This window comes from Lontra canadensis, unplaced genomic scaffold (genome assembly GCF_010015895.1).
Source record: "Lontra canadensis isolate GAN:19392208 unplaced genomic scaffold, GSC_riverotter_1.0 scaffold47, whole genome shotgun sequence".
Lineage (NCBI taxonomy): Eukaryota > Metazoa > Chordata > Mammalia > Carnivora > Mustelidae > Lontra > Lontra canadensis.
The window spans coordinates 11,703,284-11,731,158 of record NW_022631041.1 but is presented as its reverse complement, the minus strand read 5'-3'; the positions used below and the strand labels follow the sequence as shown (position 1 = coordinate 11,731,158).

Here is a 27,875-nt window from a genome sequence, read left to right as displayed (position 1 = left end):
GCCCTGAAAGTTTTCTTTTAAATAAGCTTAATTTTGTAATAATTTTAGATATCCAGAAGATTTGAAAAGACAATTGAGAATTCTATCCCTCATCCAGTTTCTTCTAATGTTAGCGCCTTCATCATTATACAAATGTCAAAAACAAACAAAAAAAACCCAACAATGGTACACTACTATTAAGTAAATCCCAAACTTTATCTGAATTTCACCAGCTGTTCCACTAATATCCTTTCTGTTGTTGCTCCAGAAGCCAACCCAGGATCCACTGCATTTAATTGTATAGTTTCTTTAGCCTCCTGTCTCCCAGTCTTACCTGACCTTTCATGAACTTGGCATTTTGGAAGAGAATCGGCAGTTATGTTGTAGAATGCCCCTAAACCTGGGTCACTCTCATGTTTTTCTCATTATGAGACCAAGGTTATAAATTTGGGGGAAGGAGGGCACCTGGTGGCTCAGTCGGTTAAGCTTCTGCCTTCAGCTTGGGGGTAATGATCTCAGGGTTGATCAAGTCCCACAAAGGGCTCCCTGATGAGTGAGGAGTCTGCTTCTCTCCCCTCTGTTTGTGTGCACTCATTCACACACACACACTCGCTCTCTTAAGTAAATAAATTAAATCTTAAAAAAAAAATTGAGGGTTAGGATATTGCAGAGTTCAAGTGTCCGTCTCATCACATTTTACCAGGAGGTACATAATATCAGTATGATTTCACTGGTGATGTTATCTTGATCATTTGGCTAAGGTAGTGTTTGCTATGTTTCTCCACTCTGGAGTTACTATTTTTCCCTTTCTACACTCTATTTGTAAATAAGTCAGTCCAGCACACAAAAGGGGTGGGGTAGTTAAACTTCACTTCCTTAAGTGTGGAGTATCTACATAAATTATTCAGAATTCTGTAATGAACAGCTGTCCATTTCCTTCAGTTCATTTTATGTAGCTTATAAAACCCTAGGATTGCTGAGTAAATAAATGATTTATTCAATCATTTTTACAAATATGACACATGGATATTTATTGTATATTTTAGGTTATAATCCAACTGTTTTAGTTTTGGTCTTTGGGAATGCTTTCAGTTGGTTCCTGTGTCCCCTAGATGTGACATCATTTTTTTCTTTATTCTGGTAAAATATATATTGTACAATATTTACAGAAATATAGAATGCTTCATGACCTACCTGTAATCCTTACACAAGGTCCATGAAAATCTTCTCTGTAATGTTAAAATTTTAGTATATGGGCTTTTGAGGCAAGTATTCTTTTGTTTTTTGAGTACCTGGTTTCTAACACTAAGGGAGTTCATATTCACTCTGTGTTTTCCTTAACCCAAACCAAAATCAGTCATTTCTCCATGTTGCTTTTCTTAAGAGAGTGGTATTAGAACCCAGGATCTGGGCACTGGGTTTTTGTTGTCTTGTTTTCTGCTGGTGGATTTTAATGATAGCTCATTTTATTAATCTTTCCATTGCTCTAACTGATCTAAAAGATGTATATTTCTATAAAATAAGTGTATTAATATTCAAATGTTAAAATTCATTATTCCAAACTCATGTTAAACTCATAAATCAGTCTAATTTTCCAAGAGATATATTTAAAATCTTCCACAGCTGTGCGTTAACCAAGAACTTCTTCCATTTTAAGTATTTTAAGGAAATTTTATGTATTTGTTATACTTTTATACATTATGCCTATTACAAAACATGCTCCTTTTCCCCCAACTTAGTACTAATCCATAATTTCATCTTTTTATTAAAATTATACTCATGCTTTCTGTTTGCATCTTTTGTGATACTAAACAAGCTTTTTTTTTGACCTTACAGAATGTTACTGTATCTCTGATTCTTTTAAACAACATAGTATAACTGGGTTTAATCCAACCAATTTATCTTTTATTAAATATATTCAACCTCACTATAATTACTGTAAAGACTGACAGACCTCATGTTTTCCTTTCCTCTTACTTTACTGTCTGTTGTATATAATTCTATTATTTGTTTTCTCTTTTCCCCTATTGTTACTGGTTGCACAATTATTATTCACTTGTTTTCCTTCCCTAATTAAGTTACCTTTCTTCTCAACCTTTATTCTGATTACATATTCCTGTTAACATCACATTATCAAGATTCCAGCCATTTCTTCAAGCAAGATCTCCTACTGCATCGCCAATGATCTGAGGTCTTTCAAATTCTATTACTTCTTGCCTTTCCAATTCTCCTCCCAGAAGAAGGGCCAAAGATTCCTTTTATTTCTGCCTTTCTACCTCCCTAACCCCTAGATTTTGCTGAGACAGTTTTGAATATTTAGTCACAGACTATTATTGATTTTCCTTTGTAGCACATCAGTATTTGGAAAGTGGAACATCCTTAGTCTTAACTCAATGCCACGGACTTAAGGTTTTATTGCACCAAATTATAAATCATATACAAAACACTGTTTTTTTAAAAACTCTCAAAGATTTATCAGGTATTAACACTTCCCTATCTAAAATGCCCTGAAAGCTTCTAAGTGAGTATACTGGTATAAAGTCTTACAAAGGCTTTAAGATCTAGGTCCTAGCTGACCTTGCCAAATCCACCTTGTAACATTTTCTCCTTTGTTCCCTAAACTCCAGCCACTGTGGTCCTCCTTTATATTCCTTGAACATGTTAAACTCATTCTTCCACTAGTATCTTAGTACCATATCTTTCCTATCTGGAAAAGCCATCTATGTAATCATGGCATGGCTGACTGTTCAGTTAGTCCTTGTTAAATGTTAGCTTTGTAGTAAAAAGTTTCTGAGGGGCACCTGGGTGACTTAGTCGGTTAGACCTCTGCCTTCAGCTCAGGTCATCATCCCAGGGTCCTGGGATTCAGCCCTGCGTCAGGCTCCCTGCACAGCGTGGGAGCCTGCTTCTCCCTCTGCTTGCAGTCAAATAGGTAAGTAAAATCTTTTTTTTTTTTTTTTTAAGATTTATTTATTTATTTGACAGAGAGAGAGTACACAAGCAGGCGGAGCAACAGGCAGAGAGAGAGGGAGGCTGACTCCCCAGCAAGCAGGGATCCCAATGTGGGGCTCAATCCCAAGACCCTGAAATCATGACCAGAGCTGAAGGCAGACACTTAACTGACTCAGCCACCCAGGTGCCCCAATAAACAAAATCTTAAAAAAAAAAAAAAAAAAAAAATAAGTTTCTCTGAAAATGCAATCTAAAGAAACCATACTGACACTCTCTATAACTTCACCCAATTGTGCTTCTTTACACAGAACTTATTATTTCAGGGTGCCTGGGTGTCTCAGTCAGTTAAGCAACTGTCTTGGACTCAGGTCATGATCCCAGGGGCCTGGGACTGACACTCTTTTTTTTTTTTTTTTAAAGATTTTATTTATTTATTTGACAGAGAGAGATCACAAGTAGATGGAGGCAGGCAGAGAGAGAGAGAGAGAGAGAGAGAGAGAGAGAAGCAGGCTCCCTGCTGAGCAGAGAGCCTGATGCGGGACTCGATCCCAGGACCCCGAGATCACGACTTAAGCCGAAGGCAGCGGCTTAACCCACTGAGCCACCCAGGCGCCCGACACTCTTTTATCAATCCCTACTCAGCCGGGAGTCTGTTTCTCCCTTTTTCTCCACCTCTCCCCCTGTGCTCATGCTTGCTCACTCACTCTAATAAAAAAGTAAAATGTTTTTTTTTTTAAAAAGAACCTATTATTCCATGTCTTACTTGTTCATTATCAGTCTTTGCCCATCAAAATGTAAACCACGGGAGTGCAGGGATCTTGTCTGTTTTGTTCATCACTGTACCCTTATGCTCAGACTATAGCAAGCACTTGAAAAATACTTGGAATGAATAAACGTGTATATCTAAATCAAAGTGCATTTATCAGGTCAAATAACTGTACAAACATTGCTGTAAAAAGATGGTATTGAAAAAAAAAAGATGGTATTGTTAACAAAAATTGAACCACTACTGCCCATCCGGCAGAAACTTAAAATACTCATTTTTTGGCCAAGGTACAAAGATCATAATTCAGTCATTTAAAGACACCGCAAACTTTTTTGTATTTACTGACTGGACATCTTGGTTGGAAATGGGATATGCCAGGACTCTCTAGTTTGTTTACTCTTCCTGGTCTTTTTCTAAGGTTTCCATATTCAGTCACTATTTTCTTTACACTATGTTTTATGTGGCAAGACAAGTTGTTCTTCTCCTCCTCTATTTATTCTTCTTTAAAAAAAAAAAAAATCTATTCCTGTTCTCAAGTATGGCTGTACTCTGCTAAATAAACTTCAGGTTTGACTGGTCAAATTTAAAATAACAACAAAGTCACTGAAATTTTGATTAAAATTCCGTTAAATTTACTTTAAGGAGCACTGGTAACCACCAACCAGAAACATAACATAGGCCTCAAAGAATTAGATACACTTATAAAGGATTTATAAATTATTAACTTTATTATTGAGTATTTAATTTTAGTTGCTGCTGTGAATAAAAGTTTAGTCTCTCACTATATACTCCAATTGATCAGAGATGCATGAAGGAAACAATTATTAAAACTATTAGTCTTGTAGTCTATCATCCTGCTGCTCAACTTTATTATTTCTAAGGTTTTAGATCACTCATAATTCCAAAGAAGACAGTATTATATGAATATAATTTTATTCTCAGATTATCTTCAGACAGCAATTTATAATGTTACTATAAATTGGTACCACCTCTCTGTAAAACAACTCAGCAGTACTTCTGAAGAGCATTAAAAACATTTGTGACCTAATCTAAATAATCCTTTACCAGAGATTTAAGAGATTCATTTAGAAATTTATACACGAAGTTGTTCATGAATGTATCACATATAACAATAATAAGCTAATGGGTAAATAAATTACGTATATCTGCAAGACAACCTACTATGCATTCATTAAAAATCATTTTTAGAAGTCAACTTAATGACAGTGAAAAAAGGACAAAATGTTATGCAAAAATTCAAAATATGCAGCTGTATTTTTACTATGATTCCATGTGTGTTGGGTATATTAAAAAGTATGGAAAAATTATTGGAAAGAAATGCACTGGTATCCTAATAATGTAATTTTCTATTTTGAGAGCTTTTAGAAAATTATAAAATCTCTATACTCGTGTTTTCAAACACACCCTTTATGTAAACATTCCTAGTATTTCATATATTTTCTTTCATTGTATTCTATTCATCTTTGTACTTTATTATTGTTTCAAAATTCCCTATAATACACACATGCTTTTCAAAATTTTTAAAAAATTTTAAATTTGAAAATCACTGTGTGCTTCAGTTTCACAATGGGTCAATGGATTGTTTATCTACACAGGAATAAAAGAACAGCTCTAATACCAGTTTAAATATTCCAGATTGCTGGTACTACCACGTACACTGTATTCACAACCAATTTGTCTAGGAGTCAGAGAAGAATTTGAGTCATTCAAATTGACAAAGTCACCTACAACAACAATAAAAATAGTGGCAATTTTTATAATTTTGCAAGCTCTAGATTTTAATATTGCTATTTATTATTTATTCCAGTGTGGTTTTAAACTCCATTGTGCCCAGTGTACATGTAGGAAAAAAACCTAGAAAAGATTAACCTTCCACAACTACCTAGTTTTTGTTTATTAGAGAAACCATTCTCTTGTAAATAAATCATTTAGTTCAGAGGTTTATAGTCTCTCATGTGTTGAAGGATAAAGATAAACGATCTTCTCCATAAAGATGAGAAAAAAGATGTGACTTAGTGTTCACAAGGAGACAAAAAGGGTTATGTGAAAAGAATTCACAAAGTAAAATGTATTGATGCAAAAGTTCTTTTCACCTAATCTATGTCCAACAAAGATAAACACAAAATAATTTTATTTAAGGATCCAAAGGATTAATGGGCTAAATTCAACCTAAAGATAACTATACTGCTGAATAAAGCACCCAGGTATATTCACTATAAGGTATTTTATAAACAGCTTCATATCTACTCCCTGACAGTAAGCTTAATATAAAAGACTGAAAGAATTTCAAGATCTGTTACTATTACAAAAATTTCAAATTTCATAGTATAAAAGTCAGTTTCACATAATTATCTCACTTGTTCTTCACAAATCTTTAAAATTGGACAAATATTATCATCCCCATTTATAGTAAGTTATGTGCCTACAGGAATTGTTGATTACTCAATTCCACATCTTCTAACTCCTATTTCAGTATTATTCCAGTAAGAATGTAAGCTCCAAGAAGGTAGGGATTTCTGTCTGCTCCTAGAATAGTGCCTGGCACATAAAGTCATGAAATATTTGCTGAATATACCAATAAACAAATTTCCACTACAGAAATATGTGTAAACCAAAACGTGCAAAAAATCAGTATAAATCCTCCAAGGCTATTGTGAAAAACCAAATAATCTAAGACCTTAAAAATCTGAGAATATTAGAATATGAGAATACATTTTATCTGGTATTGCATACAGGGAAAGTATTTATATAAAACAAGAGGGTATTTTGAGTTGACTGTATAAAGAGTTATTTAATGTACACTCTTCAGTAATTTTATTTTAAAAATCTTATTAATGGTTTTCAAAAAAACATGTATGTAGTCACTTACGAGTCAAAAAGATGTCACCTACATCTGACAGAAAATAATGCTTTAAAGAGAAAAATAGACACAATGGGAAAATAATTTTTCTTTCCCAGCAGACAGTAAATAATCTGCACAACCCATTCACCTAAAAACATATAAGAATTGTGAAGTATTTTAGAATTATAAAATGTGCCTAAAAATTTTGCTAACAGGACCATCTTTATTATTTCCAAACCTTAAAGAACCTTAAGGAAGGTGGAATATGTAGCATTTTATAAAACATTATAAAACATTTTATAAAAGTTGTCCTCTTTGATTTCTCTACACCTTTATAAAAATTATGGAGTTAAAATTATATAATTAAACAAACTTAGAGAACTTACTTCCCTTCTTTTGACCTTCACCAATGACATTGTAAGTACTGGTTTAATACAAGGACTATTAACCTGTTTTTTGTGGCGAGCTTCATAAAAAGCTTTTTTAATTCTCATAAAAGAAAAAAGATGTACATGCACAAAAACTTCTACATAATACACTGAGGAGAGAAGCTATTTTTACAAACACTTGCTTTAAAACAATTATAATCATTTCACTACTCAGAGAAACATGCACTCTTAAAAAATGTGTTTCCTTGTTATTTACATCATTCAACACTTCTGCTAAAGGACATGTGCCTACCAATGTTATCATAAAGGGAACAAACAGTGATCATAAATTCTGTTTGGGGTCTGAATAGAATACACTGATTTCTGGAATTTTAACTCCATGTGTAAGGTATTCTAATTCCATTTTCCTCCTCAACTCTATCTAGTAAAGTGTAAAAACAAAAATATTATTGGTAAAATATAACAAGATTTTAGTGCTATTAACAAAAACCACTAATAACTAAGGCATTAAAATGTTCTACTTCTAGAAGGAAAGCAGTCACATCACCATAAATATATAACCATATTGAAAATTATGGTAAAACACTACCCATATAAGTCAATTATCATGTTATGCCATTAATGTTTCCTTTTACTAAAATAATTTACAAGCTTTATGATGAACTCTAATTCAGTGGATATTTTTCAAAGCATAAAAATAATCTTGACATCTTACTGTTATATCCATGCTCTAATTTCATCAATATTAAGCTTACCTTTCCTTTTGGTCCAGACTGCTTAAAACATGAAAAAGAAAAAAAGTGTAAGAGGCAAGACCTCATTTTTGATATATCATTGTAGTTTTAGTAACTGTGGTCAATATGGCAAAACTCTAAGGTGATTAATTCGTTTTAAACACATTATATATACGTTATATACCAAGTTTTGAACCTTGTCAGATATGTAAACTGTTTTTCAATTTTTGTTAATACAGAAAATAATTTATATCCAAACATATTTAAGAAAAAAGGATGTACAAAGAGATGAAAGATTCTTGAGAGAGCTTTATTTAACCATCAACCATTTGAGGATATGTTATTTTAGAGTAGTTACATAACCAGTCTTCTAAGAACAATGTAACTTCCTGAAATGAAAGCTTTAAATTTTTAGTGGTTCCAATTCTGTTACCAGGTATGATAATTAGCTTCTAAGCAAGAAAAAAAGAATTATTTTAAGGTTGAAACTTTTGTTATTTTAATTATTATTATTTAATTATTTTAAGGTTGAAACATAATGTTATATGTTAAATATAGCAGCATATGCTTTTGGACACAAGGCCTGGGATTTAAAATCATGGCCTCCAATTAAAAACCCAATGAACAATAGGTCCATCCTTCACAGTTCATGGAAAATCTAAAAAGTTATCAGTATCAATTACTCAAGAGTAAAATTAGAAAAATCATCAATTTAGAATAAGATTCATATCCTATAATTATTCTTTAGTATAAAATGAACAAAATATTCAGAACTAATTATAAGCAAAACATAGTTTACAAATTTCCCAAGTCCCCATATTAACTCTAATATTCCTATGGCATGAAGCAAACAAAGTATCAATCCTAGTAAATTAAAAAAAAAAAAAAGGTTATGTGGTTTTAAATAAGCAACACTGGAAAGAAACTCTTATTTTAAAAGTTCTTCAATAGTAAAAAGTTGTAAGCTTACATGAATAACATATTTGAAAATTTATATTTACGATTAAAAAAACAGGACAAGGATAATGTATAAAATAAATTTATGTTGGATAAAGGACAAAAAAGTGAGGGAATATTACCACCACATTAAAGTAAATAAAACAAATTATAAACATGAAAGTTTAAATACAGTCCAACTTATCTTATATATTTATTTCTACTGGAGCTCTATTTCCAGAAAAAATAAAATAAAAACAGGAAGTTAGGCATTAATACCTAATAAAGCCATTTTCAGCTCTACACTGTTGTGTCCAAGAAGTGAGAATTTAGTAGTCTCTTGTTTTTTGTTTTTATAAACTCACCTGTAGAAAGTAAAGGAAAGAGGTAGAAGACAGAGTAGCAGTAGAAGAAACAGGTTTGTTTCTTTCCAATAAACCAAGGGAGTTAGGAAGAAAACAAAAAACACAAAACAAATATATGTATATGCCCATGCTCATTTCTCTTATCCTTGAAGAAATTGATTTTATTATGATATATCTAAATTAGTCACTGTGCTTCTGTAAGATTCCTCAATGTGTTTCTTGTCAAGTCCTGACCTAGAGCATACATATTAAGAAAAGCTTTTAAAAAATGGAGAGGGAAGCCATTATTAGTAATTAGGACTTTGTAAAAATGTCAACTTACATTCTTGTTGGACTATTTCATTCTTGTACTAGTGCTGTACTAGTGTTCTTAAATTTTTTTTTAAAAAGGGAGGAAAAAAGAGAGATTGATTCTGGTATCCATGACCTGATTTAAGACTTCAAAAACTCTTTCAAACTGATGCTTTTCATTAATAATTAAGTCTTGCTTATTCCAGGAGCCCATTTTCCCATTTATGGATTATATATGCTTTTGCAGACATTCATTTTCCCCTACGGTCCTTACAAGTCTTTTCGCCTATCCTTAATAAAAAAAAAAAAAAGTGAAAATGTAAATAAAATATAAACCAGTAAATGTGCTCTTTTAGCAAGTCTCATTGAAGTGAGCGGTGGAGATGGTATAGAGTTATAAAGATTTTTTTAATTTCTACATTTCATCTTTCTATACTAAGACTATCCTCCTCCATTACTATTAGTACATAAACAATCTATCTTTTAAATACGATTTATATTAAGATTTGTAGTAGCAATAAGAAAATAGACTGAAATCATAATGTTCTCCCAAATAGTAGCTAATCTAATCAGGTATTTTAAGAATTTTCATTTATTCCCTTCAGATTAAAAAAGTGTGATGTACTTGTTCCCATATCTTAATAAAGAACTACAAATTATTCAAAATGCAGGTGTGCTTTACTCTTAAAAGACAAGATATACCACTCTCTCCAAGAGGACTGTGAATTACCAACTTGTGGCATTTCCTTTAACTTCAAATTAAGAGTTGAGTTGTAAAAACCAGGGTGCTCACCTCTTCTAAAGCCTGGCAACTGTGCCAAAACTACACTAATTAAAACCAAAGGTTTAAAAAAAAGGAAAAATAAAGAAAATAAAACCAAAAGTTTGGTAGGAACCTTTTTTTTTTTTTTTTTTTTAAATGGTAGTAACCATTTTAGGTGAAGGCTTTCTTCATGCCTTTGAAGATGTGATTCCTACTACATGGAGTGTTCTAGCTAGTTCATGGAAAAGCTTCTTTAATACTTCTTTGTGAATTCTTCACAGCTCCCTTCTCTGAAACAGCACTACACAAACTGTATCTACTACACTGTGCTCACCATGTAATTATTTGTTTACTCATCTTTCTATCCTCTACCCTAATCAAACTTGAGACTGGAAGCAGGGACTTCGTCATATACACCTTTGACTACTCTGTACCACATCTATGCCTGGCAGGTCGCATAAAATCACTCAATGATTTTGAAGGAAGAAACTTAGAAAAACTCTCAATGAATTGTTTTTGAATGTGAAAATATTTTTAACGACACACTGTAGCAAGAATAAGGAATGTTTATTCTATAAATAAAAGACAAACATAAATAGAATCTGCTAACATGACTTTTCAGTTTTCCTTACTGCCCCTAGTTGTTCTTGTCAGGTATTTTCACTCAGGAGTGTTTCCTCTAAATACAAACTAATTCAGGGTTTTGTTTGTTTTTAAAGAAATAGTTAACTAGTAAATGTCATTTCCTCTTAACGGGATCTAATCTTTTATGCAGATACCAGTAATACATATGCAAGGTGTAACAGGTGCCAAGACCTAGAATAAAACAAAACACAAACCAATTTCCAGAATGAAATGAGTTTTATAAATTACCAATGATGAAAGTAGAGATGAAGAGAATAGGTCACACTGCAAATAATTCCAAACTAATAAATAAGCTCAAAAGCAATAATAATTTTGGTTGTAGAATATATCAGTTGATTATAAACCGTAAATAAGATTTCAACATGGACCAATTTTCAGAATATAAAAAAGACAAATCTTTGTCAGCAATGGATTCTATCAATGTGATCAGTGTATGAAAAACAGTGTCTCTTCTTTTTGCCTCCCCACTAATTATTCTCCTTTTATTATTCTCATGTTTGTGCCGTATATCAGCTAGAGAGTTTGATTTGTGTACTTTACAGTAAAAAAGCAAATTTTTTGGTATGTGCAATAAGTTCTCTTTCTTTCTAGTTGAATTTCTCAAATATCTAATGTTATAATCTTTTATCTATAATAAAATATTTAAGCAAAAAAAAGATCTTAAAGTATGAGAAAGATTTATGGTTTTTAAGTTAAAAATCTATGCTATACCAAATCTATGTACATAGCAAATAAAGAAAGGGTTTCTAAGAGTCAGGACATTTTCTGAATAAGCAACAATCTGGATTGACATTTTAAAAAATGAAGAATTTAGCATAGATACCAAATCCTTAAATTTTACTATTTATAAAAATATTTTATACAACTATTCATAATGCAAAAATTATTTTATTGTTGGATCCTAAGAATTTCTTAGTCAATTAGAATTGGCTCAGAACTGAAATTCAACTGAAATTTCATAATTCAAAAACGGTCATGAAAAACCCACACTTAAAGCAGTAAGATTTCCCCATTGTTACTTTCATTATTTCAAGGTTCAAGTATTACTTTGATGATCAATGAGAACCACCAAATCTACTAAAACCAAAATTTTCTCAGATAAAACTAATAATGTGAGTTATTTTCGTACTATGAAATCCAATAAATCTTAGAAAGAAAGTAAGCTAATAACTGTAGTTTTACTCATCAGAGCTAAACCACCAGCTGAAGATTTCTTGTCAAAAGTCGTACAGTCAATGTTGTAAAATCAGATTAATTTAACTGGAATATAATGCAATAAAAAGGCCCTTGGTCTCTACTTATAAATATGATTTATTCAAAAACAGATATATAATAATAAAGTTCTAAAATATGAATTATTTCAGAGACAGGAATATCTTGTTACAGACAAGAGAAACACAGTAAAGTTCCACAAAGTAAAAAAAATTGGTTAAAGGAAAAAGAAAAAAAAAATCTGCCAAACAATTAAAAAGGATGTACATACACACACACGCGTGCACACACACACACAAAACAAAGGCAATTTGAATCCTTACCTTTGAGCTGCTGTTTTTACTAGTGATATCTGTGCATTAGCATGTTGAAAACGTCTACCATGTACTACAGTTCCGGAACATATTGATGCATTTTGTGCATTTTCACTGCAGATGCAAGAGATGAAGAATAATTTGAACTAAGGAAAATTACACAAACATATGCAAAAGAAATCCTTTCAAATCTGAACCTACACACATACACACACAAAAACCTTCACACTAAGAAAAATACATATATTTAAATATATTTATATATCAATCCAACCCAATTGACCATGTTAAATTGTCCATTAGGAGTTTTCCACTCTCTGAATTTGTCTCTGAAATGTTTTCAATACAATTCATGAAAGATACAAAGTAGAAGAACACTGGAATAGAAAGCAGGAACCCTAAATGAATGTTCTGCACTATATCTTATAAATTAATTCAGATATATTTTCTTTTCTTCTTCTCTATTAGGGACTATCCATATAAAAAGCTTTTAAACCATGAGTATTATAAAGTTTTCTTACATGCCAAAATAAAAACAAAATGTACTGCTGTAGAAGAAAAAAAAAGTCAGAAGTCCCAAATTCTACTTCTGACTCTGCCACTGACTTCAAAGTTACTTAGCCTGTATGTACCTCAGTTTTCTATCTATAAATTGACAAAATTGAAATGAAACAGTGATTTTCAAACTTATTTCTGGGAAGTATAAGAGCCCAATCATATCAGTAACAGTGGTTCCCTATGAGTACCACAAAGGAAAAGTGGGTTGTATCTAGAAGAGAAGAGGAATAAGATACCTTAAAAAAAAAAAAAAAAAGGGGTTCCTTACTAAGACAATCCTGACTAAGCATCCCCTAGAGGAGATAGGAGCATTCTACCCTCCAATGCCTTCTACTTCTAATATTATGACCAAGACTTTACTAATTATGTGAGTGCAAGTTCATCTTATGAAATCCTATTCTACTGTATAAATTTATATATACACACACACATATATATTACAGTATTTTTATAAAAATTATATTTTTATAAAAATTTATATTTATATTTTATATTTATATTAAATTTATATTTATAAAAATAAAAATTTATATTTTTATAAAAATACTGTAATATTTTTATTCAGAACCAAGAAATCACTGTAATCAATCCTAATCCCAGGATTCAAAGCAAAGAATACACACACTGGAACAACTCTACCTTTTGGCATTGCTAATAAAGTGAAAAGAAAAGGTACAGTTTGGGTCAACTGGCCAAAAAGGTAGTTAGTTTTTGGTGTCAAACACTTTATCTTTTCTGTAGGAATGTGTAGTGAAGTGCCTATACCTCAATTTCTTATTGTTGCTCAACATGTTAAGTCCAATTGGATTGCCTTTCAAGGGTTTTAAACTTTCAGCCTTGTTTCGTCTTGCACATGTCTTCCAGGGATCACCAGAACTGGTAGAAACAATTTCAGATTGACGATTTAACTGTAAAAAATCCATAAATGTTGAAGAGTCAATAAACACCATAACATGATTGTTTGAAAACCCACTTACTAAAAAAGCTACAAAAATGTATACCAGCTATTATAGATGGGAGAGAGGGATTACAGTGGCATGAATTTAATAATAATTCAACTGTAATACTTTTTTTTCCTAAGAATAACACAAATATGTAGGAACATGGATGTGTAGAGTATTATTTCCTTTTCATTTAAAAGTCTCCAAAGGTATTTGAGATAATTAAAAGAGAAAAACAAAAGACTTGAGGGTAGAGTATCTTAGAATAGCTCTTTCCTAAGAATAAAAAAAAAAAAAAATTTCCCTTGTTGCTGCTATCTGTAGGACAAGTACAGTCAAATATGGCAGTAAGTTACCACTTCAACTCATATAAGGAGTGTGGCCTTAACGTGAAAGTTTCTATACAAACACAGAAACTGAAATGTCTTGATACTTTCATAGTCGCAAATGATCATGTACACACATCAATAACAATCACTTTGGGGGGATCATAGTATGACAACAGGATGGGCATTTCTTGGGAAGTTCTTTTCAACAAAGAAACCAACTTTTATTACATTCATTTCACCAGATATTTAAAAGCTGCTTTCAGACTCACTGAGAAGAAAAATCTTCAGTTCTGAGTGATAACTGACCCAAACGACACTTTAAAAATCATTGTTATCTACTTGATTTTGAAACAATAGTTTAATATTTTATTTCTCACTCATTTATAAAATACAGTCATAAGAAGATAGGAACACGGCTCCCCCCACCAACTGATCTCCATGGAAACCTAACAGAGTTTCCTAAAAAAATAGCTCCCACAAAAAAGGTCCTCCTGAGTACAGAGTTCATTGTGTCAATACCATTCCTATTTTTAGGCATATCTACATTACAAAGTTCCAAAAAAGACCTATTTTTGACACACTGCTTATCATTTCTCCTCCTCAAGACATTGCTTTACTTCCTAATCTTTTATAGCCAAGGGCTTCAGACTCCACTTCTGGTAATGGTAGATTAAGTAATGCAGATCAATTTCCTTCTACTCTCCGAAAACTAGAAAAACGCTAGACAAAATACAAATTTAAAAAATATGTATGTTTGAGACGCCTGAGGGCTCTGGAAGTAGTGAATAATTAAGAATTAAGATAGGAACAAGAACCGCAGAGCTCTGAGCCCAGATTTGTATTTTCCCCTGAGGCACCTATTGATTCCAGAAGATGCAACTGAGAGGCTAAACTGAACTTCCAACAGAGAGCTAGAGACACAAAAAGTGGAGATGAAGATCCACCATATAGGAAGGGCCTCATAAACCCCTCAAACTTTGGATCAGAATTACAGCCTATGAATAGCAGTCATTGTATAGACTGAAATCCACCTTCTAATCATCTCAACCTTCAGTTCAATTAAGGCAGTTCTCAAATTTTTAGTGTAAATCAGAATTACCCAAATGGTCTGTTAAATTGCTGTGTCCAACCTTTTACAGTTTATTCTTATTCATTAGGCCTGGGGTGATCCAAACAATCTGTAATTCTAGCAAGTCCCCAAGTGATGCTGATACTGCCAATCAGAGACCATACTTGGAGAACCACTGAATTAAGATGATCTGAGACAGAGATTACTAATGTTCCTAGTAACTAGCCAGAAGTAAATATATATCTCCCTCCAGAAACAGTTAATTTTCTAGGCCTCAAAGTATCTTTCTGACTTTTCATATACAATATTTACCATTCATAGCAGGCTCAAAGAGATTAGACAATGTGATCAAAACCAAGATAAACAACTAATAACAGAAAAAAAAACCATAGGGGATAAAAACACTTGAATTATTATACTCTTTTATTTCTGTTAGTAGGAAAATACAATCACTTTTGCATTTGGGGACCTTTTTCATAGGAAATAAAGCATTATTGTAGAAATAACAATTTAGGAATCAAACAGACTTGTCTTTCAGGCCAAGTAACTTTCCTTGTAATCATGGGGTTATTTCATGCATTAACAAAAACATAACAAATCGCTGAGCCCTGAAATGGGCAGATAGGCAGGAATTCAGTAACCAATAGTTCCACTCAATTAGAAATACAGATATCTTTTCTTAAAAAGTTCATAGATTGGGGCTCCTGGGTGGCTTAGTTGGTTAAGGGCCCAAATCATGTTTTTGGCTGAGGTCATCATCTCATGGATGGAGAGATCGAGCCCCATGTCAGGCTCCATGCTCAGCACGAGTCTGCTTAGAGATTGTCTCCCTGAGTCTCCCCCCTCAAATTAACTAATTAATTAAAATAAAGCCCATAAATTATTTTATAATGTCATTATGATACATTCAGCTGATAAAAATTAGGCCTATCCGGTCATTATGACATTGGTCTATTCCCATGTTATTTAAAAAAAAAAAAAAGAAAAAGGGCCCTAAATCAATGAAGAGTTGTCAAAGTATGGTTCACCAGACCAGAGAACCAGCATCCTTTGGGAACACTTAAAATGAAAATTAGCAGCCCCACTCCAGATCTCCTAAATCAGAAACTCTGAAAGTGGAGTCCAGCAATCTTATTATCAAACCTTCCAGGTGATTCTGATGTACACTAACACGGGAGAACCACTGCTTTGGATGATTTTGATACATATCCTGTTAAAAATCTCAGAAGCATGAAAAAAATGGTTAGCACTCATCATCAGGGAAGTAAAAATCAAAACCACAATGAGGTATCACCTCGCACCTGTCAGAACAGCTAAAATTAACAACTCAGGAAATAGATGTTGGCAAGGATGCAGAGAAAGGGGAACCCTCTTGCACTGCTGGTGGGAATGCAAGCTGATGCCACACTCTGGAGAATGGTTTGGAGGTTACTCACAAAGTTAAAAACAGAACTACCCTATGACCCAGCAATTGCACTACTATTTAACCAAAGGATACAAAAATGCTGATTTGAAGGGGCACATGCACCCCACTGTTTATAGCAGCACTATCAACAACAGCCAAATTACGGAAAGAGCCCAAATATCCGTCGACTGATGAATGGATAAAGAAGATGTGGTGTGTGTGTGTATGTGTGTGCGCACACACATACACACACACAAAATGGAATATTCCTCAGCCATAAAAAAGAATGAAATCTTGCCATTTGCAAGGATATGGGTGGAGCCAGAGAGCATAATGCTAAGTGAAATAAGTCAGAGGGGAAGGGAAGGAAAAATAAGATAAAAACAGAGAGGGCGGGGCACCTGGGTGGCTCAGTTGCTTAAGTAACTGCCTTTGGCCCAGGTCATGATCCTGGAGTCCTGAGATCGGGTCCTCCATCTGGTTCTCTGTTCAGTGGGGAGTCTGCTTTTCCTTCTGACCCTCCCCTTCTTGTGCTCTCTCTCTCTCACTCTCTCTCAAATAAATAAATAAAATCTTAAAAAAAAACAAAAACAAAAACAGGGAGGGAGACAAACCATAAGAGACTCTTAGCTACAGAGAACAGACTGAGAGTTGCCAGGGGGAGGAGAGTGAGTAGATGCACTAAATGGGTGATGGCATTAAGAAGGGCACTTACTGGGATGAGCACTGGGTGTTATATGTAAGTAATGGATCACTAAATTCTACTCCTGAAACCAATACTACACTATATGTTAACTTACCTGAATTTAAATAAAGACATAAAAGTAATAAATAAATTAAGATTGATAAAGTAATACATAGCAAATGGTAACATAACTACAATACTTGAAATTTTCATTGAGAGAGCTTAATAAAGAAGACATTCTGACTAATATAACCGAAAATGATTTGATTATGTTCTCAAATGAAATACAACAGTGAATTTTATATAACCTTTTATGTTACTCAGAGTCTTATAAAGTAGACAGCACAACATCAAAATACAAATGAATGAACGTATTTCACTGGTAGTCCAATCATTTTGACCCAACTTCCTAGCCTCTGATGCCTTGATACAAAATTTAGACTATTTAAAAGACTGCATGTGTTATAAATAAAGAACTATACGTAATACTTCTTATAACCAGAATTTTCCTACGGATTGTTCAGAGAGTTCTAGGTGATAGTCTTTGTCAAAATCTCATATTGGTACTAGTCTCTATTAAGGAAACAACCTTTCACCTTAGCATTTAATAAAGTGAAGTGGTAGGGTGTCAGAATTTGGTAGAGTACCTTTTGAAAGATTAAACAACCTATCTGCTTCAAAAAACTTTATTCTCTACTGCTTATAGAACCTAATTAAGACCCTTCCCCAAATGGTTCCTGATTAGACTTGATTTCCAGATCATTCTGGGGCAGGAATATCCATTCATTTGGTTCCATAAGTCAGTCAGCAAATATATATCCCATGCCTATTATGTACTTATTTGTCCATGCTCTGAGGAAGCAGTACTAAGCAACAGTAAGCAGCCCCCAGTTTGAACAAAGCCCTTTTGTCATGAAAGACCAGAAACAAACAAACAAAAAATCCAATGTACTTAAGCAGAGAAAAAGGGATAGGGAACAATGAGACTGGGGAGAAGAGTAGAAAGATCCTCCAGGAGATATTTTACCAAAGAGGGTGAAGTTTTAAAACACTATTTGGCTGGACACCTGGGTAGCTCAGTGGGGAGCTTGCTTCTCTCTCTGCCTGCCTCTCCCCCTGCTTGTGTTCTCTGTCTGTCTCTCTTTCTCTGACAAATAAATAAAATCTTTAAAAATAAATAAATAAAACACTATCTGGCAGGATGTGTGAGGTCCCTGTAGTAAGATTGTCCACAGACTGTGAGTTCCATACAACAAAATGAGATCATAAATTGATCTCAGGTAACACAGACTAGATACAGAGAGAACCTGGCACAAGCTGGGGAGAACAGCATTATCTGAACTAGTTTAGATGGTTTCAGCTTTAAACCTTTGTGTGAAAGGATGAACTTAGGGATATACTTTAGGGAAGTATGTATGAGCTACATGGTGTAGCGGACTTGACTGGGCCAGAAAATTCCAACTAGCCTCCCAAATATAATATTTATATTTCAATATAAACCCTCAATCTTTGCACATGTTGTAATAAAGTATTTAACATTAAAACAGAATCTCAGAAGCAAATTCCACTCCTATCTAGGCAATTATGAAAATTAGTATTTAGTGAACACTTAGTATGAATAGGCATTATGTAAGTTACTTTATATTCAATCTCCTTTATTTTAGACATTTCAGTAGTTCTTTAGATTGTGATTCAACAACCACACCTAAAACATCAGGCCAATTACTTGCTGCTACTGAGTGATGGGATTAACACATTCAAATTTTGCACTTCAGTTCTCCTCTCTCAAAATCTCTGCACGTTAAGTCATTTAAACTTTACTGATATTCTATCCCTCTGTTACAAAATTTATTGAACTTAAAAAGCAAAGTAACTTGTCCAAACTAGCTAAATGGCTTTAAACATTTAAAGATGGTCTGATTCCAAAGCCTATGATTTCCCATGCATGAGGAATTTTTACAGTGTTTAGAGAAATAAAAATAGGATGCTTAACCAAAAAAAAAAAAAAAAAAAGCTAAGACAAACTGTGTTATTCAAGAAGAATTCATCATTAGGATACAAAATATCTCAAAAACAAAGGAACTGTGCTAAATATTCCTTTATATAAATGTAGAAAGTTAATCTTCCCTCTTAAGAACTGTTTAAGCCAAAATTATCATACCTAATATGCAGGTACATAACTCAGCTAATTCAACCATATTTGATTAAATGCCCACACATTTTCAAAACTTTTTTGAGAAAAAATTAGGGCACAGCAACAAACAACCCAACAAGCCCACCATTAAAGCAAGAGGATCTATGTAACTAAATTCTTAGATTTCCCAATTCCATTGCCTATAGGTTACTATTAAAAACTACATACACTTCAGTTGGCAACAGAAAACCAGTACTTTTAAGCTTTGTTAAGAGATGATTTATCTCAAGAAAATCTCTTAATATACCATCAAATTACCTTAGAAAAAGTTCCCTACCATTGCTACACTTAGGAGGTAGCTCCGGGAAGGGTGGGGGGGTAGGGGGAGAATTTATTCCACAGAAGAATCATAGGATATAAAGTTGTAAAGATTCTCTTCACACAAGTGTAGATCTATAGGACATAATTCTAGCTTGCAGAACACTTAAAAATAACTACTGAATTAAAATACAACATATAAATTATTTTAAATTCCTAATACATCTACTTCTCTCTGCCTAATAATTTTTATTTTCCCTCATTTTATTTGCACTCTTAATTTGCTTATCTACATCAAATTCCTGGGAGAAATAACATAAATTTAAAAATTCAAGCCATTCATTTATGGATGACTATTTCACAGAGAAGAGAACTACCACTACTCAAATTCAAGATAATATATTCAGTCTGGAGGTTCCCAAAAAACTTTAATTTTCCTTCCTGTTTGCCTCTCCCCCTTCAGTAGCCTAAGACAGTTTTCTAGCTAATGCAAGCGTAAGATCAGGAGAACAACCATCTATCTTACAACATCCTATGAAATGGATATTAGCATGCCTAGAATATGCCTACTCTCTGTCTAACTAACTCAAATATTTATTACCCATCCAAAAAAGCTGTTTCTCCTAACTGGGTATCAATCTACATAGAATGCCTTTACATGGTAAAGGTAAAAACAACAGGACAGGGATCAGCAAAACTTTTTTGTAGAAGGCCACATAACAAGTACTTTGTGGGTCATACAATCTCCTACTGAAATCACTCAACTCTGTGCAACTAATTCAAATCTGTGTTATACCATGAAAGCAGTAATAGACAATAAATAAACAAATGAACACAGCTGATTTTCCAATAAAATTTTATTTATGAAACAAAATTCAAATTTCGTGTAACAGTCATGCAGCATTCTTTTGACTCTGGGGGAAGCCATTTAAAAATGTTTCTTTGGCCATAGGCTATAGGCCAGATTTGGCCTCTGAGCCTTAGTTTGCCAACTTTGTATTATATTACTCATTACATAACAAATGAGTATATTCAGTTACTAGAATTTAAGCTCCATAGGAAAAAGAAACTTGTCTATTTTGCTTGCCAGCAAAATATGGAACACTGTAATCAATACATATTTTTGCTGCATGAATAAGTATTTCATTGGGACTGTGGAAATGTGTAAAAATTATCAATATGTGGTTACCATCCACCCAAACTTACCAGACATCAAATAAGTCAATTTAACAACAACAACAAAAAAACAAGTATTCAGGATATTTAGCACCTAAGAACTTCAGAAAATAAGATAACCTAAAAGAATCTATTAAAACAAGAATCTATTAAATTAGATACATAAAATGTACATTAAAGACATTTAAATTCTTAAAAACAAAATGGATATTGAAACAATAAATAGAATTAGAAACTAGGGAAAAAACAAAATTTTGAAAGAGAACCAACAGAAGTTCTACAAATGCCCATACATTTGTAGGGCATTTTTTTTTAAAAATGCCCTACAAATGTATGGGCCTTTTTTTTAAAGGGGCACCTGGGTGTCTCCGTTAGTTAAGTGTCTGACTCTTGATTTCCACTCAGGTGTTCATCTCAGGGCCATCAGTTTAAGCACCATGTTGGGACTCCAGACTTGGTGTGGAGCCCACTTAAAATAAATAATTAAAATTTTTTTAAAAAGAAAAAAATTCAATGGAAATATTAAATAGCAGATTAAGACAAAGATAAAGATAAAACGTAGTGAATTACAAGACAGAGCTGAGGAAATTACCTAGAATATGGTATAGGAATGATTTTGTTCTTTACTCTTTATCCTTTTCTTTTTTTTTTTTAAAGATTTTATTTATTTATTTGACAGGGGCTGTGGGAGAGGGAGAAGCAGGCTTCCCGCTGAGCAGGGAGCCCGATGTGGGGCTCGATCCTAGGACCCTGGAATCATGACCTGAGCCCAAGGCAGACATTTAATGACTGAGACACTCAGGCGCCCCCTTTTTTTCTTTTGTATATAAAATACAAGTTAAAGGATATGAAAAAATGGTATTATTATTAATAATAACAAAAGTTGTGGAAAGAATAATGTGGAAAAGTAATATCCACAGATATAATGATTAAAATTTTTCCAGAACTAATGAAAGACATGTATCTATTATCTAAAGAGACACAAGGAAACTACAGAAGCCCAAAGGTAAACAGATTATTCTGTGAAAGGGAAGGGGAAGAATACTAAGACATTTTTAATCCAAGAAAAAACCTACTCCTAATTCCATGCTCATTTGAGAAGAGGAACTGTATCAGTTTAAATCAATGATCCATATGGACCTATATATTACCTACATGCCATTAAAAATCCAAGAATATGTAACCCCTTAGGATATACAAAAAACTTTCAAAGGGAATCAATTCCTAAATCCTCAATCTCCATTTTTACACTTTCTTAAAACCGATTTACTTTAAAACCCATCTATAGAAGCCCATCTATAGATGGGTAGGTATATCCTACTAGGAATGTGTATTTAAACCCATCTATAGAAAAGACATTATACAGTACCTCCTTTCCCAATAAACCTTTATCTGTTTTACAAGAGAAAGACGTAATTCTCACCTATTGTATTAGAATCTAAAAACTTCCTGAAAGGAACAGCTGGAAATACTTGGATCTCTTTTGGCACAAAAAATAGTAGGAGGTCTTCATATCTTTCCCCATTTTATAAATATTTCTCTTAAAATACATGTATTTCTAACCATGGGTCAGAAACTGGATATTCTAGACCAAGCTTATTAGATTTCCTTAATTTAATTGCAAAATGGAAAACAAAAGTGATAAAAATTTGCACTTACCGGCTCTGTATATTCTATTCCAATTATAATCAAGAAAAGCATTGTTCCAAGGAGAAAATCAAATGAGAACTCAAAGAAAACCTAAGGTTTTTTTGTTTGTTTGTTTGTTTTAAAGATTTTATTTATTTATTTGTGAGAGAGAGAAAGAGAGAGAGAGAGAGAATGCACAAGCAGGCAGAGTGGCAGGCAGAGGTGGGGAGAAAGAAGCAGGTTCCCTGTGGAGCAAGGAGCCCGATGCGAAACTCGATCCCAGAACCCTGGGATCATGGCCCGAGCTGAAGGCAGCAGCTTAACGGCCTGAGCCACCCAGGCGTACCGAAAGCCTAAGTTCTTTTTGCTTTTGTTTTTGTTTTTAAAGATTTTATTTACTTATGTGACAGACAGAGATCACAAGTAGGCAGAGAGGCAGGCAGAGAGAGAGGAAGCAGGCTCCCCACCAAGCAGAGAGCCTGACACGGGGCTCCATCCCAGGACCCTGAGATAATGACCTGAGCCGAAAGCAGAGGCTTTAACCCACTGAGCCACCCAGGTGCCTCCCGAAAGCCTGTTTTTAAAACAAGATTGAAATCTGCTGTGGCTTATTACAACCAAGGAACAAACTCAGGTCAAAACCAAGGGTGTATTTTTCTACCTTAGAATTCTGAAGTGAAATGAAATGCTTGTCATGAAGATACAAATTAACATGTATACTTGCAGTGAAAAATGAAAACAAAGATTTATAGATAAAGAGTATACTTAATTTAATTGATTGGCAGGACTACATGGACTGGCCTTGTCAAATAAGTTTTATATATATGTATATATACATATACATATATATATATATATATATATATTCCATAGAGTAAATGAACAAAATATGTAGTTCCAACATTTTAAAAAATACACAAAACAAAAATTACAAAATAGTTCACAAAAACAATATCATATTGGCAGAGGCATCCTGCAGTTAACAAGATTTCAGTTTTTTAAATTATTTCTCACAGTATCTAGTTAAAAAAAAGGGAATCTAAAAGTAGCAAGTATAATTATTGGTCACTTGTCAAGTGTGATAAAACCTTTTTAATATACTTCCCCAAATTCAGAAGAGCAATGACTCTAATGACTGGACCACAAATTATTTTTACCTTTTAAATATTATGTTGCTACGTGATTTTTGGCATTTAATTCAAAAGGAAAGAACTGAAAGATAATGCTACAGAAAAACTCTATCCTTATCTATTTATTGTATGACCAAATTTCTCAGCATTTGGTTTAAAAAGTTTAAGAAGAAAATTGCAAAGTGCCTGAGCGGCACAGTTGGCTAAGCTTCTGACTCTTGGTTTTGGCTTAGGCTGTGATCTCAGGTTTGTGATATCAAGCCCTGGGCTCTGCATGGAGTCTGCTTGAGACTCTCCCTTTCCCTTCGCTGCCCCCCATACTCGTTCACACATGTGGGCTCTCTCTTAAATAAATCTTTAAAAAAAAAAAAAAAGAAAGAAAATTGCTACTGAAAGTCTTATTCTAGCAATAAATAATACTTGCTCATGGATATATGAACCAAATGAATTAAGAAAGAAAACAGCACCACCCATTTTAAGAAATACATTTCTAATATAATTTTACATAATAAATTTAATAATTACAAATAACTATAACATATTTTTAGATTAAGTCTTTAATAATAATTATAAGGATAACTCAATCCAGTAAAAAAGATACTTAGAACCTTGTAGTGATAGTTATTTAATGTTAAATTTCAATACATGTGTATCTATTAGTGTGATTAAGATTTTCAATTGCATAAAAAGACATGAAGTTAAAATACATATACAAAAATATATATATATGAAATTGAACAAAAATATGAATTTAAGGAGAAAAAGGCACAATATAAAATTTCCAACTGTCAAAGAGGAGATGGTACATGTATTTTTAAATAGATAATGCTGAGCTGCAAATCAGAATTATTATTATTTTTTTTAAAGATTTTATTTATTTATTTGACAGAGAGCGAGAGAGAGATCACAAGTAGGCAGAGAGGCAGGCAGAGAGTGAGGGGGAAGCAGGCTCCTTGCTGGACAGAGAGCCGGATGTGGGGCTCGATCCCAGGACTTTGAGATTATGACCTGAGCTGAAGGCAGAGGCTTAACCCACTGAGCCACCCAGGTGCCCCCAAATCAGAATTATTTAAGAGATCACTAGATACACATAAATATCATTTAAGTTTTATTTTTAAATATCAACACTTACATCCTTAAAAATGTATAAGGCAGTTTTTGGAATTAAGGGCATCTTCAAGAAAAAAAAAAAACATATAAATTGAAAACCAATGTCACAGAAGTTAGTAATTAAAAACACCTTTTATTTTTCCCTGCAAAGTACAATGTATTTCTATCTGACTGAAGAACACCTAAGCAACAACAATCTAAGCAATCAAGATGTTAAAATAAAAGCTAAAGAAAACTGCAATATGAAAAAACCTTATAGTTTTTCAATGTAACTTAATAAAAATTTTAGAGTACTAAGAGAAAAACTTTATTTTTTTTTTTAAAGATTTTATTTATTTATTTATTTGACAGACAGAGATCACAAGTAAACAGAGAGGCAGGCAGTGAGAGAGGAGGAAGCAGCCTCCCCACCAAGCAGAGAGCCCGACTCGGGGCTCACTCCCAGGACCCTGAGATCATGACCTGAGCCGAAGGCAGAGGTTTTAACCCACTGAGCCACCCAGGTGCCCATAAGAGAAAAACTTTAAATTCTGTAATTTCCCTTAAATGACAAAATAGAGATGTTGTGGAAGAAAAAACCCCCACAAAGATGGGGGGAGAAGAAATTTAGAAGTCCCACTATTATTCAACTGTAAGTATAGGAAATATGCGAAGACGGTGCTATCCCAGATTGGTAAAAATTCAAGTCTGACCACATGCTTCCCAAGATTACAAAGACATAGGAACTCTCATTTATTATCAGTGGGAATGGCAAATGCTAATTCCTATGAATGAGGCATTTAGCACTAACTAGCAAAATTACATGTAAATTTATCCTCTGAAATGGCAACTGCAATTCTAGGAATCTATTCCACAAATATACCATAAAGGTACGAGAAAACATAAGCATGAGGCTTTATTTAAGCACTGCTTATAACAGCAAAAGACTGGGAAAGAACTCTGTTCATCTCTAGGGAGCCAAGTAATTATCTACTGTTCATCCAACCACTGGAGTACTATTTAACAATAAAAGAGATAATAAAGATTTCTAAATAGCTTGTTAATGGAGTGGTCCACAGACCATACTGTTAAGTAAAACAATCAAGGTAGCAAACAGTGTGGATGGTTTCTCTGAGAAGGGTTGTATATTCCATTAAAAATGAAAGGAAAGAACAATTAAGGGCTATAAACAATGTAATTTTTTTGGTCAAAGAGAAAAGGATAGAAGGAATCAAACAAAACCTAGACTTCTCTGAATAAAACTTTCACAGATATGACTTTGGAATCATGTAAATATTTTTTGCATAATTATAAAACAAATTAGATCCTTTCAATTGATTTAAAAACAGTAATTTAGAGGTGCCTGGCTGGCTCAGAGGAGATAAACTCAAGGTTATGAATTCAAGCTCCAGGTTGGGAGTAGAGATTACTTAAAATAAATAAATAAATTTAAAAAAAAAGTTCACTTAAAAAAAAACAAAAAAACCCCCAGTAATTTAAATACACATTCCTAGTAGGATATACCTGGTGGTGCCACCAAACTCCAACAAGCAAAAGAAGGAAAAAAATTTTAAATTATTTTATTAGCAATTATATTTGTATTGGTATTGTGAAACTATTTATCTAGTAGGACAAAGCAAGTAAGTAACTAAGTTAATATCATCAGGAACAAAGACTCTAACCCAGAAGCCATAAAAGGAAAAAAAAAATATATAGTTCGACAACATAAGAAAATACATTTTCTCAAAGGTAATAATCACCAAAAGCAAAGACAAAAGATTAGTAAAAAAAAAAAAATAAAATCAAAAAAATAAAAAAACTGGTTTAAAATATTAGCTGATAGTATCACAGCAAGGGGCCAATTTCTCCCAAACACCGTATTTCATCAAACCTAAGGAACCACTATAAGATGCATATCATTGTAAATACTAATGTGCAAGAAAAAAAATTTTTTTTATTTATTTTATTTATTTACCAGAGAGAGAGAGAGCGAGAGCACAAGAGTACAAGCGGCGGGGGAGGGGGCGGCAGGCAGAGGGAGAAGCAGGCTCCTTACTGAGCAGGGATCCCCATGTGGGACTAGATCCCAAGACTCTGGGATCATGACTGTAGTTGAAGACAGATGCTTAACCAACTGAGCCACCCAGGTGTCCCAAGAAAAATTTTCTAATTAAACCACATCATGCCATTATTATAAGATGCATCTAGACAGATTTCAGAGCTGTCAAAAATGTGAGAAAATGTGTGCCTAGGCTCAATATAAAAAGAATTCCTCTGACTTGGTAATATTCTAAAGACTAAATAGAGGGGCACCTGGGTGGCTCAGTTGTTAAGTGTCTGCCTTCAGCTCATGTCATAGGATCGACCTCTCTATCGGGCTCCCTACATTGGGCTCCCTGCTTGGCAAGAAGACTGCTTCTCCCTCTTCCACTTCCCCTGCTTGTGTTCCCTCTCTCGCGGTGTCTCTCTCTGTCAAATGAAGAAATAAAATCTTAAAAAAAAAAAAAAAAGGACTAAATAGAAACATAGGCAAAGGATATTAACTAGTAATCATCAAAAAGGAAATAGACTACACATATGAAAACAGTCAACTTATTCAAAACAAAAGAAATGCAAATTAAGACTATACCAAGATACTATTTTTGCCAACAAATATCAAAAGGTTGATAACACTGTGACAAACATATGGGGAAACAGGCATACTCAGATTTGTTGGTAAAAGCGTAAATCGGGTATAACAAAATTAGAAATGTACCTGTCCTGATACAGTAGCTCTCCTGCCAGGAATTCATCTTACAGATATGTTTGTATATATGCAAGTTAACCCATATAGAAGGAGACTTTATTCAACTTATTTTAGGGTGAGAAGAAAAGGTGGACAACACCATAAATATCCTTCAGTACTGTTGTATTGGACAAGAACAGTACATCATACAATGGAAAACTATACACCCATGGAAAATAACAAGGGTGTTTAAATGGATGCTTATGGGTGGTCTCTAAGATACGTTAATTTTAAAAAGATTAAAAATCATGTACAGTACGCTATTAATTATGTTAATGTAAGAGGGTAGGGCAAGAAAAATATACTTTCTTTGTAATGCATAAAATCTGATGGAATAAACAAGACACTGGGAACACCACTAGCCTTGGGTGGGGAAGTGGGTGGTTGGGAATTTCAATAGAAAAATTTAAAAAGGGGC

General features: G+C 33.4%; 1 protein-coding gene and 1 pseudogene across 7 annotated transcripts in view; both read right to left on the bottom strand.

Moving 5' to 3' along the window:
- The window catches only part of SENP6 (SUMO specific peptidase 6), a 122,803-nt gene that overhangs the window by 68,369 nt on the left and 26,559 nt on the right, over positions 1 to 27,875 (bottom strand). For 4 of the 7 annotated variants that reach the window (XM_032873174.1, XM_032873177.1, XM_032873181.1 and 1 more), the window contains 3 exons: positions 13,533 to 13,675; positions 12,219 to 12,323; positions 7,705 to 7,725 (listed from right to left, as the gene is read on the bottom strand). In XM_032873174.1, the coding sequence (XP_032729065.1) occupies positions 7,705 to 7,725; positions 12,219 to 12,323; positions 13,533 to 13,675 (269 nt within the window). The remainder of the gene's footprint in view (positions 1 to 7,704; positions 7,726 to 12,218; positions 12,324 to 13,532; positions 13,676 to 27,875) is intronic. The other 3 variants (XM_032873176.1, XM_032873178.1, XM_032873175.1) reach the window with 2 other exon arrangements.
- LOC116876825 lies at positions 1,147 to 1,247 on the bottom strand (annotated as a pseudogene).